The sequence below is a fragment of the Nuphar pumila genome, chromosome 15, assembly GCF_984573655.1.
Source record: "Nuphar pumila chromosome 15, dmNupPumi1.hap1.1, whole genome shotgun sequence".
Taxonomy (NCBI): domain Eukaryota; kingdom Viridiplantae; phylum Streptophyta; class Magnoliopsida; order Nymphaeales; family Nymphaeaceae; genus Nuphar; species Nuphar pumila.
In genome coordinates this window covers 9,539,145-9,558,365 of record NC_143263.1, presented here as the reverse complement: position 1 = coordinate 9,558,365, position 19,221 = coordinate 9,539,145, and the positions used below count along the sequence as shown (strand labels likewise).

Here is a 19,221-nt window from a genome sequence, read left to right as displayed (position 1 = left end):
CGCACTAGTGTTATATATTGCCATTAGATAATGTTTAAGAACTTTTCGTTGAGGTTGAGAAAGACTGCAACAAATAGTTTGATTTGTCCATATGAAATAGATTTTTATTAATAATTGTAGCCATTTTTTATTTTATCTCAAAAACATTTTTTGAGGGCGCTGCCCTCAAACCCCAGACTATCACACCATTTTTTTGCTACACCCTTGTTTGCCCCCCCCCCCTCTCACATGAATCCTAGCTACGCCTCAGCCCACAAGGGTGCTGATCTTGCTAGCGTGTGCTTGTTCTCAGGATGGCTGATTTGTTGTTGTTTTTTAAAGGCAAGTTGGGGTTAGGCAGACCCCTACCAGATATCTCTTAAGCCTCATTTGTCTAAGGGATTCGAACTTGGGCCGTCGGTTTGGCACAAGACCCTGCTTACCACATGGGATACCACCTTGGTGGTAGCATGGCTGATTTGTTTGTGTACACCATCTCGTCATGAGTTACCAAAGAGGGCTCTGCGTGGTTGGTAGGAGCACATGTCTCCTTGTGGTGGGATGTTGCAGATTCAAACCCTAGTAGTACGCTGAATAATAACTGGTGGGGTCTGTCTAACCCCAGCTTTCCTTTAAAAAAAAACCCATCTCGTCAAGAGGTCTCCTTATCTTTATTTTTTTCTTTTTTCATCGAAAAAGCTAGTTGACGGGCCACCATGGTTTGTCACTTGATACCAACAGGGGCTCCACTTGTCTGGTAGGAGCAGCTAGTGCATGCCAGATTGTGTTGGGGTGTTTTAACTTCAAATCCCAATGGTACAAAAGAGGTCAGTCTAACCCCAGCTTGCCTTTCAGAAAAAAAATGGTTTGTCACTTGATACAGGTCCACCATAGTTCGATACTCAGAGTGAGCATCCCTTGACACAAAGCCAAAGCTGGGTGTACTTCTCAATGGGCAACCAAAGTCAAGTTTATGTAATAAGTTGTTTTTGGTTGCAGTTAGACATCCTAAGTAAAATGATTGGTATTAAGAATTCTTGTAAGGCCCAAATCTCATTTTGTTTGGATGAAACATGGGAAAATGTAAAACTGTGTAGCTTTATTAGGCACTAGAAAGTTGGACAAATTTAGGGTTTTCAACTGCATTTAGCATTGCCACTTAGCCTTTATTTTTTGATATTTATACAGAGAAACCACTCACAGGATCACAGACCTAGCTGTGCTGACTTTGCCTGCCATACTTGTGATTGTTGTCCTGGCAGCATAAAACTCTGTGGGCCTTGACTCCAAAGAACTTAAACTCTATTTGGAAGCTTAATTTTGAGAGGGAGAAGAGAAAGGAGATAGACTTAATTGATGAGAGTGGAGGTGCTTTCTAATCTCACAGGATCACAGACCTAGATGTGCTGACTTTGCTTGCCATACTTGCGGTTGTTGTCCTGGCAACGTAAAACTCCGTGGGCCTTAACTCCAAAGAACTTAAACTCTATTTGAAAGCTCAATTTTGAGAGGGAGAAGAGAAGGGAGATATACTTAATTGATGAGAGTGGAGGTGCTTTCTAATCTCTTTGTTTCAACTGCATCTTCACGAAGAAGTGGTTGACAACAATGTCGCCAAAATTGATCTAAGTAGTGTCACAAAGTTTATTGGTTCCTATAATTCTTCCTGACCTAAATTAAAAAAAATGATGTTTATTTCTTTCCATATTAAAAGCTATACTCTAATCTAAGGGTATGTTTGATTGTGCATCCCAAGCATCACGCAGGACACAGTTGGATGCTGGATGCTACAAAAATCAAACGCTGGACTCATCCATAGAAAGGTGATTCACTGTTCCACCACCACCCATGTTATGCAGAGAATGACTAAAAAAAACTCGAGGGGAGGGGAGTCTAACCCCGACCCTCTCTCTCACCCCTATGTAGCAGCCAGGCAGCAAGGCCAGCTCGAGGCTGGCGGCGAAGGGTCTGCACTCACTCTATCTCCTTCTTTTCTTCTTCTCCTTATTCGCTTCTATCTCTCTTTCTCTCTCTCTCCCTTTTCTTCTTTCTTTCCTTTCTTGGTTCCTCTCTCTCTCTCTTCTCCTCCTTTTGTGTTCCTCATTCTTATTTTGTTTCTCCTTCCTCTTCTTCTCTGATCATGGTTTTGAATCAATTTTTTTAATTAGATTTTTTTATATTTAGTTTGATTACGGGTTTTTGTTGATTTGAATAGAGTTTTTTTTATTTTCATTGATTGAGGCTTGAATCAAATATCTTTAATTACGGCATTTGATATTTAATTTGATTAGGGCTTTTTCTTTGATTTGATTAGGGCTTTAAATCAAATATCTTTAATTAAGGCTTTTGATATTTAATTTGATTAGAGTTTTTTTTTTGTTTTTTTATATTAGAGTTTTGAATCAAATTTCTTTAATTAGGGCTTCTTATAATTAATTTGATTAGGGATTTTTTTGTTTGAATTAGCACTTTTTATATTTAATTTTATGATTTATTTTCTTGGAGTTTAAGATTTTTTGGTTTAATTATGATTTATTTTCTTGCATTTTAGGAATTTATGATTTATTTATAGTTTTTGCATTTGTATATAAAAATATAATTTTTTTTTTCAAATTACCCAAAGTTTAAATATGTTTTTGTACTTTGATGCAATTTATGTTCAGGGATAAAATCTATATTTTTTTGATAAACTTTCATCTAATATGACACCAATTAAAGAATTTATATATAAAAAATATCAATTCTTATATTTTCTCAAATTATCCAAATTTTAAATATTTTTTGGTTTTTAAATCCATATTCGAAGCTAAAATCTATAATAAACATGTTAAAATACTCATATGGTGGGTAGATGGAGTTGTATAGTCCAAAATGAATTTATCGGACTCATTTCGCACAACGTAAAAATCAAACGCTGGACACAAGGAATACAACTTCTTGTTCAGTCAAAACATTGGACGCAATATAGTTGTTACAGTTAAGATGTCCATAATGCATATATCTGAATTTCGAAAAAAAAAATCAAATTAGTTACGATGTCTTTGCCTCGCATATATGTCACAAGGACACTGACTAGGTACGAATTTGAGACACTATTCCACGAATCTTTTCGGAAACAAGACATAGATACATGGAATTTTTTGTTGAGTAAAGAAATTTTAGTTTTTTTAATATGCACACATATACTTATTTATTGAAAATTTGTTACAAATGGTTAAAAACTATAAAATATTGTTAGGACATGTGTGTTTTGTGCATGTCATGTCATTTGACACAATGACAAAATAGTTGGAAAGAAACAGCTTTACTCAGCGAGTTCATAGCATAAAACCTTAGGTCCACCAACGGGGGCAGAAGCAGCTAGTGTACGTCACCTTGTGTTGGGAGGTTGCATGTTCAAAACCCAATGGTATAGTTGTATAACTGGTAGGGTCTGCCTAACCCATGCTTGCCTTTCAAAAAAAAAACAAAAACTTAAGTCCTCTTGGTCACTTGCTAAGGAGTATACCCAACTTTAGCCTTGTAGCAAAAGATTTTTTTTTGAAAGGCTAGCTAGGGTAAGGCAGACCCCTACCAGTTATACAACTATACCATTGGGTTTTGAACATGCAACGTCCCAACTCACACTAGCTTCTCCTACCCCAAAAAGCGGAGCCCCATTGGTCTTGTGGTAAAAGATGTGCACTCATGGGTTTCAAACTCATCACATTCTTAAGTCTATCCTACAAGATGAGTAGAGTCATCATGGGCACGGGCGGCTGAAGAGAAGTTGAGGCTCTAGCCATATTTCATTGGAGGCCCATATTTTTCCATATATATCTTTTTTGGATATATATATATATATATATATATATATATATATATATATATATATATATATATATATATATATTTCATTTGGCGTTGGCATCAAATATGACAGAGGCCAGCAGGCCCTACTGGTAGGAATGGAAACTAGAGAAAATTCTGTCATTAAAAAAATGGGAAACAAAAATGATGGATTGGTCGCGAGCACTTCAAAACTGTCATGTGAATCAGAAAACTAACCCTTCCTTTTTTTTATAACGAGGAACCCTCACCAAGAACCGAGTCTCTCAATGGGCCTGCCCTCCTACCAGGTAAACCCTAAGTGAGGTCATCGACACCCAAGCCCTTAGAAGCCCACCAGTTTTTAAGCAACTATTAGACTCAAAGTAACCAGTATCCAACCAACACAACAATTTGTAAATAGTACGCGATTCCATCTGCAACCCAACCTTAACCATAGTGACAAAAGTTAACCCGGGAAAATAACGTATCTTTTTCTCGTGAGATATTAATTTTTTTTCATGTCTTAATCGGCAAAAGTTTTAGAAAATAATTAAAAACAATAATGAACCCTTCCTACTGAACATGCGTAACATAATTTACCCTTGAACTAAAAAGAGAAAAGGCACCTATATATAGACCCCTAAAAAGTTGCAACAGGCTAATTTGCTTTCACAAATTATTCATTAGAAAACTCATTTTTGTATGAACTTTTTGTTTGAAAGGTGACATGACAAATGGTAGGAAGATGCTTTTACACAGGATTAGTAGCTCATTGTTACCAATTAATGAGTCATTTAAAACAGTGAAAAAAACAGGATAAAGAATGTCCCCCACCAACTAGCTTGTGGGAAATTGACAAATGTTTCACCTCTTTTTTTTTTTATAATCCAAACTAAAAACCCGATCACACATTAGCTGGCCTCGGGTTGGTAAAACCCTTGAGGTCCCACCTTGTTTGTTAACAGCGTGAAAGATCCAAATTTCTTATAGTGTCTTAGAGACCAAACAAGTATGCTGTTCATGTTTCTTAAAATAGCAGCAGGATTCTGAATAGAAGGGACTGAATGGAGCTGGGATTTTAGTGCACGGATTTATTCAATGTATGAATAAATTAAACATGGGCAATTATAAAACCAGATTTACAAACTCAGATTTATAATGATGGTGAAATCTAGATTTATTACAATTTGTAACTTTGTACTTGGTTGGACATCTTTTATGAGTCTCAGGTAAAGGATGACTGTATCGAGACTGAGAGAGAGCTCTCAACAGTGTCATATTGATACATGAGATTTTCACTCATGAGTTTTTAAACCTTCTAACTATCTGCCCGCGGTCTACTATACAATGAAGGCTTTCTCTATCTAGTGTATAAAAATAATATCCACCAAAAAATATATAGTACCCTAGATCAGTCTTGTTTTTTCAAAAAATAGTGTCCCACACATTCCATTATAGGCCAAGAGGTGTGTTATGGTTAGGTGACTCTAGCCAATCATATGACAGAATTGCATGGTGATACAGTGCAGGTCCCACATGAAATACTGTCACGTGATTGTTCAGTGTCAAAAGGCCATGGCACTTAGCCGCTCTCTGGATCCCTGATCCCTTCTTTTGCTGTCTACATTGTAAAACTCCATGAATACTGCCTTCTACCTGCTGGGGATAGTATTTCATTGGCTTTGACATTGAGGCAAGGGACACCCTAAATTTCGAACTCACATCCTTCAACTTGAATGCCATAGTCGACCCAGCTAGCCAGTTTGATTACTGAACCTGATTTCAAACTCAAACTATATGATCAAGTAAATCAGAAGCATAATCACATAATCTAGTTTCTCCTTATTTGCAACTGAGTAAATTATAGTTATTTAAACATCACCATCACAAAGTTGCAGCTAATATACATTTAAAAGGTTTTCCAAATTCAGCCCACAAGGGCTCCGCTCATCTGGTAAGGGGTGACTTGTGAATGTCACCAAGTTGACCTGATGCACGTCACAAGTTCAAAACCCAGGAGTGGCATCCGGTGCCCCAAGGTCGAAGCTGAGTATACTCCCCAGTGGGCAGGGGGGGGGGGGGGGGGGGGGGGGGGGGCTTCAAGGGGTTTAGAAACCAGAGGCCAGCCAATGTGTGGTGGGTGATGGAAGGTTTTTCCCTTGGATTATCCAAAAAAAGCTTTTTCAAATTCAAAGTACAGCTATGAAGATTATCTTCAACATTAACTCTGATCCTCCTACGTCATACGCATACTCCAAATTCTTTCATATGGGGAGGAAGTATGAAGGATTTGCACATATAATAGAAAGTTGGTAAAAATGGCTGTATCCCTGTATTCATACTTGTATCCATGCGACACAGCTGATCATCTATAACCAAATCCAGCTTTTCCAATTCATAACCCAACTACCAAGATCATCTTCAATAGTAATTCTGATCTTCTATCAGCAATTTCCAACACCAAATGAGCCTATTACAAAAACATATCATATTTTGCTCACCTGTGGAAAATTAATCCAGTAAATGGCAGTAAAAAATCATAATAGATTGCAATGAATGATGAAGGTAAACAACAGATAACAGGAAACAAAAATAAAGATCAAGCGTGCAAATTGCAATCCACATCATTTTGCATTTTCACACTCTTCGAGATACCTAAATGTTTTCATCCTAGCCATCATCAAGGGCAAGAAAATAAAGATAGGAAATCTCAATATTCAAACTAGAGAATGCAATCTCCTCAATGAAGTGGAATCAAATGTTCAGAGAAAGTAATTCAATTCTGAAAAAGAATGCGTGTGAGGTACATTTGGTACATTTCATATATTAAAAAAAAAATCAAAGGTTTTTGATATCCTAATGCCACAAGATTTTTTTTATAATAGGTACTGGGATTTTTTAAAGCCTTTTGAGCTGCTTCCTGATATTTCCAGTTTCCTGCATAACTTTGTGATTATAGTCAACAAATGCATAGATGCACATGCATAAACATATATACAAAATATACATCCAAACTAGTACGTTTGAAGGAGGCATTGAGAAAGGAAGCAATTCCTAGCACAAAGACTGAAAGCAAGAAGCAAAGCTGCAGAGACTTGAAAAATCCCATTTATTTCATATAGTTTTCATAGGAAATTGCTGAGCTGACATATTTTTCCCACCATAGATAAAACGAACATTCAAGCATCATGGTGGAACAGTGTCATGCTGGCACAAGCGAGCTCTAGTTTTTCCCACCACCTTCCTCTTTCCATATGCAAATCCTTCATACTTCCTATATGAAAGAACTTTCACGAGAAGGCTGAGCTGGCAAGAGCTTTTAGAAGTCCGTGCTCTTTCTCGTGAAAGACCCTTTCTTTCCACGGGAATAAAACAAACAGTCCCTTACAGAATGCTAAATGCCAAGAGAAGTTCTTTAAGGGGATAGCAAAGTTTAGTGAGCTTTCTAAGGCCAATGACTACATAAACTGCGGAGGTAGTCAGCCTTCTGAAATTCTTGCTTCCCTTCTTGAAATGAATTCTATAAATGTAAATCCAAATTATATGTAAATTAGTGAAAAATTAACACAAATGAAAGTTTTTTCCATATGACTTTCCAAACTGTTTTTCCGTCAAACAATCACTAGTGACTTTAACTAGAAATCAAGAACAAGCTCAAAACCTGCATTATCTTAAAGAACTCTATTCAGGTCACTCGTAATATGCAACAAAGACTCGATGAATTAGAAAGTCAAACAACAAAGATGCAAAATCTCCTAAATATGAAATACTAAGGTCTCTTAGAATTAACAAACAAATTAGCAAGTTACTTAGAATTAACATTTAACATGTATACTTCTTTCCTCCTAGGTCGATGAGGTAGATGTAGCAGAAGAATCATTGCCCAAGATGTCTGGTAAGAAACCACTCAGGTGGTTTATATTTCCAAACTCACAATACCAAACTTAGCTAGATTCTTCGGGATTCAAACGCGGATATTCACTAAATGGACCATGTAGATCACATCTATGGGGTCAGATTTGATCATAGCACAACTTACATCAATTTGATCCTAAAATGGGGTATGACGATAGGGATGACAGAAGGGATGAGTGGAACCCAATGGTAATTACAGAACCTTCTAAACCAATACATAATATGATAATATTGATTACCCACTTGGGCAGGGAACTTCGTCATACAAAAAATACATAATATCCAGGATTTCTTGCTTAAGAAAACAAGCACGCGCAAAACAATGAAAGTGAAAAATTAAATAAAAAGAGAGTTGCTTTCTGCTTCCTTAGTTGTGTCACTATTCAAATTGCTCCATCAATGGCTCTTAAATGCGAGTCCTTTTCATTCACAGGTCACACTCAGAACTGAACCAACATGGCTTAAAAGTTGAAAGCCAGTGGTGAAAAAACAAAAAAGTCCTCCATGAGCATTACCCATGTACCATAGATGCTTCTTTGGAAGCATTCTATTTAAAATTGTGCCAGTAATAAAAAATGTGCATTTATATCATGAAATGCTTGGTGTTAATGGCCTGACATGTACATTGGATCAAATGGACCCCATAGTGGATAGAATATTTATTGATCTGAAAAATTTTGATGAATTTTGAGCACCTCACGGCATAAATGCAACAATGTGTTACTCATGATTGCTGGAAGAGAAAGTATGACATTCAAAACAGGAGTGTACTGCTTGAATACTTTCATAACAGATGAGCCATGAAATATTAAATTTGGTCAGATGCACTTAGTTCCCTTGGTTGGTTATCAGAACTAGAAGTTTGTCATCTGATTCCGTATGAAGTGAAAGTGAATGACACACCAACTGGTTGAAGTCTGGTTACGACACTCACATGAACCAAGGACCTAGGCCAACAGTGTGCAACTTGGTTCCAATCTTAGTGGAAGGTCTCTCTCTCTCTCTCTCTCTCTCTATATATATATATATATATATATATATATATATATACATATATATATATATAGGAAAACCTGTATCTTCTAAAGGATTTTCCTTCAAACGGCTTCGAACATGTGTGGCACTACAAGCAAGTTCTCTTTTTTTTTTCAAAAAATGACTTTAGCGGTTTTGTACAGCCACTAAAAGTCATTTTTCCACTCGGACATTTAGCAGTGGTCAAGACTGCAGTTAAATGTATGGAGAGTGCAAAAAAAAAATGACAAACCATCCCCGTTTGATCGCAAGCGATCAACTGCGATAGTTCGCCCAACCCATCTTCAAACACTTTGTGTGTTTGAAGATACGGGTTATACTCTCTCTATATATATAAGAAAATAAAAATCTACAAAATACAAAACCTACTAAATCAAACATAATAGTGAATTTTTGGTGTTTTTTCGAAATTACTACCTCATAAATGTGTTCATCCCAATTGATTTACTAGAAATAGACACTTGGATAATGCATTTTTGGATGAAAAAAATGGTATTTGGATCGTCAAAATTTTATGAAAATTATAGGCCGTTGATTTTTTGAAACTTTATAAAAACCTATATATCCATGCATGCATCAGAATCAAATGTTACAAGAAGTGATAAATATAAAAACAAGCATAAAAATCACATTTGTACCGTCAAAAATTTGAAAAAACAACAAAAATTCATAAAATAATCCACAATCATGTTTCATTTAATAGGTTTTGTATATATATATATAGGGAAGCTACCAGTTTTTTAAGATTACTGGGAGAAAGAAATTCGTGTTTCTTGCTTCCTTTCCAGGATGCTCTGGTGCAATGTTGTCAGAATCAGCATTGGCCCTGAATTGATTTTCAAAACGATTAATTGAATCAGCCGATTCCGGTTTTGAACTGAATTGGCCAAATTTTAACCAGCAGATGTGTCACAAAATACTAAAAAATATTTTCAAATAAGCCGAATCAGTTTGGTTTTGTAATTCTGGTCGATACGACACGAATCGGCCAATTCAGGCAGATTTGCAACGATACTGACAACATTGCTCTGGTGTAGAACCCTCGAGGTCCCCCCCTCCCTTGACTTGCCGACGCCCGCACAGGATGACAGCTCAAATAGGCTAAATAGCCAGACTTTAAACATAATACAACTTACATGAATCTTTTGGCGACTTTGGAACTAAACTTACTTTTCTTTTTAATAATCAGAGAAAACCACTCACTCTTGACAAGAGATGCACATTTATGTGTTTCAAACTATTGACGTCCCGTTGGTGAGTTTCACAAGTCGCCCTACCCTACCCGATGAGCAGTCATTGTCGCCAGCCAAAATCACTTTTTTTTTATGTATATATTTACAAGGAAAAACGGCCCACAGGATCAGAGAACTAGCCGTGCTGGCTCTGCCTGCTGTACTTACAATCGCAGTCCTGGTAGGCGTAAAACTCTGTAGGCTTACCACTTGTCTCCAAGGAGTAAGAGACACTTCGGCTTGAACGCAAGAGGTGACACCCATGAGATTTGAACCTAGACCGACTCCTTAGCGGCCTAACCCCCATCCCACTAAATCAAACTCCTTTGGGTCCAGCCAAAATCACATTTGAATGCTCAAAAGCATGATTTTCGAGACACCAACTTCACTATAAGGATACACATCACAGTTTCTCTGGCAGACGAATAAACATCAGGGTAGAGGTGCATTTCGACACCCACTGAATTTAACCAGGGTGGATCAGGTGCAACAAAATTGCACACTTTTAGTGTGCTGCCGCACATAATCACTCTCTGTCTTTGGGATACTGCCGGTCAGCTGTGGGACCCAACCAAAGATATTGGGTGATCAGTGTGCAATCACATTGCACCTCCCTGGAATTTAACATGGGTTTCTCTTGGATCCTGGCCTTTTGGAGAAGGCTCAACATGAATATTTTCAGCCTTCAGAATTCATATGATCCGTAAGATGAAGATGTACCGTGTCTGTCACTTTTTGTGACCAAATTGTGTGTAACCATTACTTCAATATTTTTGGATTCCATACAAACCACATGCACACACACACACTCACGCGCACGCACACACACACAGTCACAAATCTTAAGCAGATATGGTGCTCACTTTCATACCCTTGCTGTCATGCTGTAATGCAGGAAAATTAAAAGAGAAACACATGAATCTCAAGCATGCTGACATGATGAGGACCAGGTTTACAATGCTGCCAAATAGCTCCATTAAAGGGGAATTGACCTATGTCTCACTCTCTCAACACACAAATACCGATATATATATATATATGTGTGTGTGTTATTGGGTACTATAATGAAGGTATGAAACTAGTGATTTGAAATCACTTTTTTTTCAAAAAATACTGTTTTTTTTGTAAATCAAATATTATGGATGTGATGTGCATGGTGTGTTTAGTAGGAAACTTGTTTTTAACCATGTGATTATGGCAAGTAATTAGGTTTTTAAAGGGGTTCAAAAATCAACGGCCCACAATGTGTCAAAATTTTATAACTCAAAAGGTCACATTTTTGCTGAACACATCTGCGTTGTTAGATTGAATCCATACAACTTACACCTATGATTTCTACCTCATTAGTTTCTTACATTCATTAGTAGCCAATATATATATATATATATATGAAAAGTATTACTTGCTTGAGATCCGTAACAGCCTCAACAAAACATACACGTGCTGACCATTCATTATGCTACCCCCATCACGCATGAGTGATGGACGGTTGCAAAAACAAGCAAAAGAAAGCACAACACATTTTTTTGCTAAAAGCACCCTTTAGGGCGCTTTCTAAGCGCCACAAAAGGTCCCAGTTTTGTTGCTAAAAGCATCACTAAAAAGTGTTTTTTGACATTTTTGCGTTTTTTGCGTTTTTTTGCAAGCGTCTATCACACGCGCGCTGGACGCTCAACAAGGATGTGTTTTATCGAGCAGCTATGGATTAAGCAGCTACCTCTCTCTCTCTCTCTCTCTCTCTATATATATATATATATATATATATATTCCATCGATAAAAAGTCTTTATATGCATGACCATTTTAACTGTTTCAAATTCAGGATAAGATATTCTTTTACCGATTAAACTATTGTCTTTTTTTCCACCTTTAGTTACTTTGCATAAGAAATTTCAGATTATCATTTCCAAGAAACAGAAGTCACGAAGTTCAAGTAAACCGAGGGAAAAAGACTGGTCCCTTGAATTACTCAAAATCGGCAGATGATAATTTGGCTTAACAGTAGAATAGACGTATAGTTGGAAAAAGGGGCTTCACCATGAAGATAACAATGTGTAGAACAGACGCATAATGGCACATGAAAATCAATCAAGTTCTAGTTTATGATCCCAATGTGAAGAGAGAAACAACCCTTCCCTAGCCACTCAATCCTTAAAGGACGAGATTGGTAAAGAACAAAGATATTGTTCGATTCATTCTTGGATGGTGTCATTAAAAATATTAAAAACCAACACACAGACACACAGACATTTTCAATTCCCTAAAGAGCTATATTTCAACATAACAGGGAAACTGATACTATTCTGTCTGATGGGCTTGACTTCTGTTAAGAGTATGAGACTATACCAGTTTTGGGTAACACCATCAATATATATATATATATATATATATATATATATATATATATATATATATATATATATATATATATATATATATAGAGAGAGAGAGAGAGAGAGAGAGAGAGAGAGGTGTGCAACTGTGTACGTGTGCGTGGGTGGGTGTGGACCGGGGGGGGGGGGGGGGGGGGTTAAGAGGAATGCCAAAGTGAACAGTCACTCCTGCCTCTTCTGAAACCAAGTTGTCCAAACTTTAGGAGTTAATGCTTCTGCCTACTATGATATCAAGTAAATTAACCAAATTGCACCCAAGCATGGAAGTAAGCATGACCATGCTGTAATTGATGATGTATACAATGCCTTAAATCTTCTTTCAGAAAAAAAATGCAGTGCCATTATTAAAAAATTAGAGTGATATGAATGTGGCAATGCTCTTTATGTTCTAAGCATCAAGGTTTATAGGGAAAAACCAAAGAAGAAAACATCAAGCGTTGAAGAGGCAGCCCAAGAATAGTGAGCATTTGAAAAACTCTATATATAATAAAAATGTATAAAGAATAGCATACACGTCCACCTATTTCCTTTGGCCTCATGTCCATCATCCTCCATCCACTGTAGACTACTAAATTTTCAAATTCATCACCAAATGGTTCAAGAAAAGAGAATTATAACATAGCCGATAAGTAAATGCGAAGCAAAAACTCGAGAAAAGGGAGATATGAAAGAAAAGAAAGATGTTTCCAAAGCTGCTGGAAATAGCTCCTCAACAACTTTCTTTCCTTCTTCACATCCCTAGGAATACTATCTTTTTTTTTTGTGAGACTGAGGAATAGCTATCATTTTATAACATGAGACAATTCAACACAGCAAAAAGAAGAAGCAAAGCAAAAGACCAAAAGAGAACAAAGAAATGATTAATTAAGAGAGCGATCCCAACAGATTACAATCTTTTCCCCTCAGTCAGTACCCAGCTTCCATGAAGTTCATCACACCCTCAGATCAATGCAACCCCACCACCCTTTAACACCCTAAACCCCTGAAACCCTAAAAAAGAAAGAAAAAACAACACCCAAATGTCATTTCCTCTCCCCTCTCTCTCCACATCAAGCAATTGTGAGCAGAATCCAAATTTCACATATGAGTGTAAAAAGAAAAAGAGAGAAAGAGAAAAAAGTAGAAAGAAAAGAAAATGGTCATTCCAATTTCTAGACAGACATAACAACAGTACCATCTAAACCTCACCACCACCATCTTCTAAATATTAAAATATAGTAGATTATACACACAGACACACACACCTCTCTCTCTCTCTCTCTCTCTCTTAGTTTCATTGAGGCTTCTTACCAAGTGTGTGCTTGTTGTTATGCATCCACACCTTGAGCACATGCCTCTTCACGCCCGTCTCCATGCAGAACTGTTGCACCGCCGCCTCATCGTGCTTCTGGATCCGCCACCCTAACTTTTCTGCAAATTCCAGCAGCCTGTCCTTCTGCTCCTGCGTGAACTTGGTCCTGAATCTCTTCTTCACCAGCCCACCACTGCCACCACCACCACCACCATGGTTGTTTGCCATCTCCTCCTGGTCCTGGTCCTGGTCCTCCCTAGAGGGGAGGGCCAGCGCCTGGCCGTGACCGTGGTGGTTGTGGAGCGGCTGAGGGTGGTGGTGCGCTAAAGGGTGGGGGCTCTCCCTAGCCCCTATATGTAGGTACCCACCACCACCACCACCACCGGCGGCGGCGGCGGCACGGTAGTAAGGCGGGGGGAATTGCCCGAAGGGCTCGCCGTCGCCCTCGCGGCGGTGGAAGTTCCGGTGGCAATTGCAGGCCGCGCACTTGAGGGCATCGAGGGAGCCCTCCTCCCCGGCGGGCATGAACTCGCCGCACCCGTCGATGGCGTGGCCACCGATGCTCACGGCGTGGTTCTTCATGCACTCCCTGTACCGCGGCTTCCTCGCCTGCGTGTCGCCGCCGCACGCCGGCGCTACGATCTTCAGCCGTGAGAGCTCGTAGCAGCCGGAGACCGACACCGGGGGCGGGAGAGTCACCTCCCCTTCCTCCTCCTGGTCGTCGAAGTCCATGGGCACCCCCGAGCACGATACAGAGAAACGGTACGAGGAAGAGAAACTACAAAGAGTGACCGAGAGAGCAAAATGCAGAAGGGGCCGGCTATCGGTCGATCGCCGGCGAGAGGATAAGAAGGCTCGGCCTGGCCATCAATTTGGTGGTGCAAAGAGAGTGGGTGTGGTCTCTCCGGAGAGAGAGAGAGAGAGTCTCACTCTTTTTGGTCCGTCGCGGTGCTTTTGTGGGAGGCTGGTGCCGGTGGAGGTCACCGGAAGCAGCCGGTAAGTTTTACCTTGCTCCCCGCCGGGTGGGCATTTTTTTCACCGAGGGGCCGCGGTAAGAATCCGAGGTGGGCCCCGGCTCTTAGGAACAGTAAATGGGTGGTGTCCGGGAAATTAATGCAGGAATTGACGGGCTGTCAGTGGGCAGGAAGGTAGGGCATACCTCACCAACACTCGGTAAAAAAAAAAAAAAGTGTTGGGTAGGGGGTAAAACAAAATTTCAACATGCATACAAATCTTTTACCACAATTTTCAAATCTACCTGCCTGGTGTGTAATTTTTTGAGCTTTTTTAAGTTGGTACCAATCATAAAAAAAAAAAAATGGGCCTGTTTCTGAATTTTTGAGAAAGATGGTCACTGATATGAAATTCAGCCAAAAATATCATGTTAAGTTTGTATTCAGTGGTAAAAAAATTTAGCTTGATTTCTTTACACCAAGATGATCCCTTCGTGACGAGAGGTTTAAATTTGCATGCTTTGTTTAATATTATTCTCTGTCAGCCGTGATTTTGATTTAAGGTGATATAATGATGTGAAAGGATTTGTTGGTGTCGTAAGAGTTTTTGTTTCTCCATCTTGGGAAGCAAAGTAGTGTCTAAAATTCTAAATTCGTAGTTTAGTACTCGCACACCTTGGTCAAAGTTTTAACAGTATGATGATGAGTAATTAATTATTTATCAAATCAATGTAATCCTTTGTTTAATTACACCAAGTGTAGTAGGACCCTACTTGCATCCTTCAACAAACCCTACAAAAGTCAATTTGGATATGACCCTCATCCAGCTGGGTCCACTTTATCAATAGGGCTTGACCACAAAACAAACACTGAAATAAAGGGTACCCCAAATCCCTTGCATCCAAACCAGTCCTAGTCTAATTATTAATTATTACTGGTAAAATAAACATATTCAATAATATATAAAATGGTTTGTGCATTTAGTTGATTATTATTATTTCATTTGGGATGTGAAGTAAGAGAAGGGGTTAGGAACTTAGGATAGATTACGTGAGATCAATTGGGGTTGGTTCATATGGGGCATGTTACACATGTGAAGGAGAGAGAGAGTTTGTGTTTTAGAGAGAGGCAAGGGGGGGGGGGGGGGGGGGCGGGGCGCTCATGTGAGTGGCACAAACATGACGTGGACATGACCGTACGCGTGGCATTTTAGTTCTCGGGGAGTGGTGCAGACGTGACCTGACAGGCAGAGGAGGCTGGTCCCACGTGGTGCCACGTCAGCAAGTTAGTGCGCTGCCCTAAGCCAACAGCTCTCTCTCTCTCTCTCACACACACACACATCTTCTCTGTCCAGCACTGTAGCTCACCCCTACGCCTTTTCAGGAGGGAAGCAGATCAGGTCAATCTGAACATGAGCGTTTTTGCTCATGCTGACATCGTGGCCATCCGATTTGCATTTTAAAAAGTTCAAAAGTCAACAAAACCACGTGGCATTCATCCAAAATGCAAACAGACGGCCACGATGTCGGCATGAGCAAAAACGCTCATGTTCAGCATGACCTGATATGCGTCCTTTCAGGAGTGATAGAACGTGTGGTGTGGCTGCAAGCTATGTGGGATGAGAATTATGGGAAAAAAAGCAAAGCACAAAAGAAGAAAAGAAGAGGATTAAATCCTCTCTCTCTCTCTCTTGTACACATGAAAGACGAATAAGAGCAAGTGATTAGCAGCCAAAATTCCTAATCCTGGCGGTGCTGAAAACGCCCTCACATGTGCTTTTTGGTTATGAAATCTAGCTGCTGTCCTTTTATTTTTTGAAAATGATCCTGGGATTTGATTCACTTCATTGAACCGATTGATTTTTCAGCTCCCTTTATATCTTGTTGAAAGGAAAATATATGATTACATGGTGCTTGTTAGGATGAGTCGACTATCATGGAACTTGACTTGTGTCCATGTTATCACCTTTTTTTTTAATATGGAGACATGGTCCCTGCATCTGTGCATGATCCCACCATAGTTCTGTATTGTTGATTCTGAAGATTGACTGATCATTATGGGATCACCAAATCCAAGGGTGTCCCCTCTTCTTTTAGAAGAACATGGGCTCATTAAAACAAGCATAAAATGTTCATGCAATGATGGCCTTCAAAAAGATTTTTTAGTGCCTTACAAACATATATATATATATATATATATGCTCATGCAACTAAATTTTATTAGCAGATTATGATTATAATAATATCTCTAACTCGTTTAATAGCATGCTAATATTTCATTTTTAAGTTAACCAATTTAAAATAATTGCTGGGTGAGAGCTAGATTTGAAATTGCTAATACTTTTTTTATTGACAAAGGAAAACCACATATTACTGACAATACAAGTCTGTCTTTATTGATGTATTTTTAAATTTTTGGGTTGAAGGCAAAAGACAGATATGAAAGATTTGGTTCTTTGTCTATGCTGTCAGGGCTTAGACCTGGTTCAGAACCCCATCTCTATGGTTGAAATGGGTGGTGGAGATTTGGCTAGTACTAACTAGGATGGTGGATCTCAAGAGACATTTGCTGTCCAATTTCTCATGGGTTGGCCAAAGCAAGTCCTTGTTCTTTGAAGCATAGCTATGTAATGGAGGGCACAAGAACCAAGAGGGCACATAGGAGGCCCACATATGCCCAATTGCCTTCACATGTAGCATTCTTCCCAAAACATATATGTACATCATGTGCATAACATTGGGAGTGGTACAAAGAAAGTGATTGGTGCCATTCTTGCAAAGCTCAGTGTTGTTTCTTAGAGAGGAGCAGCTGTCATGAGCAAGCATATGGGTTCCTCATGTTCTTGTCATGATGATAATGGTGATGATGATCATGTTGATGGTACCTCCCCACATGTCGGTGAGTGATACCAGAAGGAAAAAGTATCATGAATGTTGAACAAAAATAAAGCTGCAAGGCATGCAATAAAAGTGTAGTCTTCTCCCTTGTATTTATTCCACTTAGTTTTGTTGCCCCCACTTTTCTACGAAAGGAGGGGGGCAAAGTATTCTCATACCTGCAAGCCTCCCTAAAAGTATTTTGTCTTTTACATGTCTGTTCTCTCTCTCTCTCATTATTGATTATCCATTATTACAGTATACATACTGATTTGAGTTTTATATACATTGCTATTAAAGACACGAAACTGTTGAACTGAACATCACAGGTTCAAGCTTTATGGGCTCAATCTAACTACATAGATATGTGCAGCATGATTTTTTTTGCTAAGGATCAACCTTTGAATCGTGTAATTTCAATCTAAAAATATAATTTTAAGTCATAAAAGTTTATTGCATTGTGGGCTGTTGATTTTTGAAATCCTTAAGAAACCTACTCACGTGTCACAATCACATAATTCAAAACTTATTTTCTACTAAAGAAACCTTGTACATTGCATCCATAAGGTTCGGTTTATTAAAAAAAATATAAAATATATAAAAAGAAGATGATTATACACAATAGTTTTATGTCTTCAATAGCACCAAATATTAACTTTATATATATAAGCAGATGGAGTTTTATGCTCAGGACAACGATCATATAAGTATAGCAGGAAAAGCTAGTGCAACTAGGTCTCGGATCCTGAGAGTGGTTTCTCGGTATATATATATTGCTACAATCTCGTGAACCTACAATCTAGTTGGGATTTGATGAAGTAAGTCGTTTGACTCAATCTAGTTCAGCATGGTTGATGGTTAGGGATCAATCCTTGCAATTTTTTTTTGGTGTCAACACGTTTTAGTGTGTTTATGGAAAACCCATACCCACACCAGATTTTGGCGATCCAAAAGTCAGTTCCTACTAAGCATAGCATGTAAATAACATCTATCAGGTCAGATTAAAGAAAAAGAGTTTTGCTAAGTCATTTGGAGGTACATATATATATATATATATATATATATATATATATATATATATATATATATATATATATATATATATATATATATATACTGTAACAAATATATACATGTATTAATGAGTCTTATTTCTTAAACTGTCCAAAATGGCTTCAAAAGGCAAAGTTTTGGGTGTGTACTTAATTTGAACTTACAAATGTATTTTTGATAGCTTACTTATTAGAAAACATGTATCCGATTAGGTCTTTCTTTTGTTTAGATGTGCTTTTAAAGTGGTAAAAAAATAAATGACTTGTACTGCATTAAAACTTGATGAAATAAAAAACATTTTTTTTTTGTTGATTTGATTCAATCTAAAGCATGATTTCTTGTAAACAAAGAAACAGTATGCATATCAATGGGTTTGGATTAAGAAAAAAACACTTCGGACTATGTTTTTTTTACATGTGTAGGACATAAAAGCTGTTGTTTAGGAACTACTGGTTTCCTATTCTTTATATATATATATATATATATATATATATATATATATATATATATATATATATATATATGCCAGCACATCACATGTTCACATGTTACCAATCCATGTGTCCTACTTTTCAGCTTCTTCATATGATGTAATCTTAAATGCATTATAGGCATGTATCTATATAATGTAACAAGACTGCTGTATATTTGAGGGAGCTAGCAGCTTGATTTGTTTCCCGAGTAA

The 19,221-nt window shown here is 38.1% G+C and overlaps 1 protein-coding gene across 1 annotated transcript; it reads right to left on the bottom strand.

The window, feature by feature from the left end:
- Positions 1-13,203: 13,203 nt before the first annotated feature.
- Positions 13,204-14,576, bottom strand: LOC149814420 (zinc-finger homeodomain protein 1-like). Its single transcript, XM_089989497.1, has one exon. It carries the CDS (start codon positions 14,384-14,386, stop codon positions 13,637-13,639), a length of 750 nt encoding a protein of 249 aa, XP_089845623.1. The 5' UTR covers positions 14,387-14,576; the 3' UTR covers positions 13,204-13,636.
- Between the last annotated feature and the right edge of the window lie 4,645 nt (positions 14,577-19,221).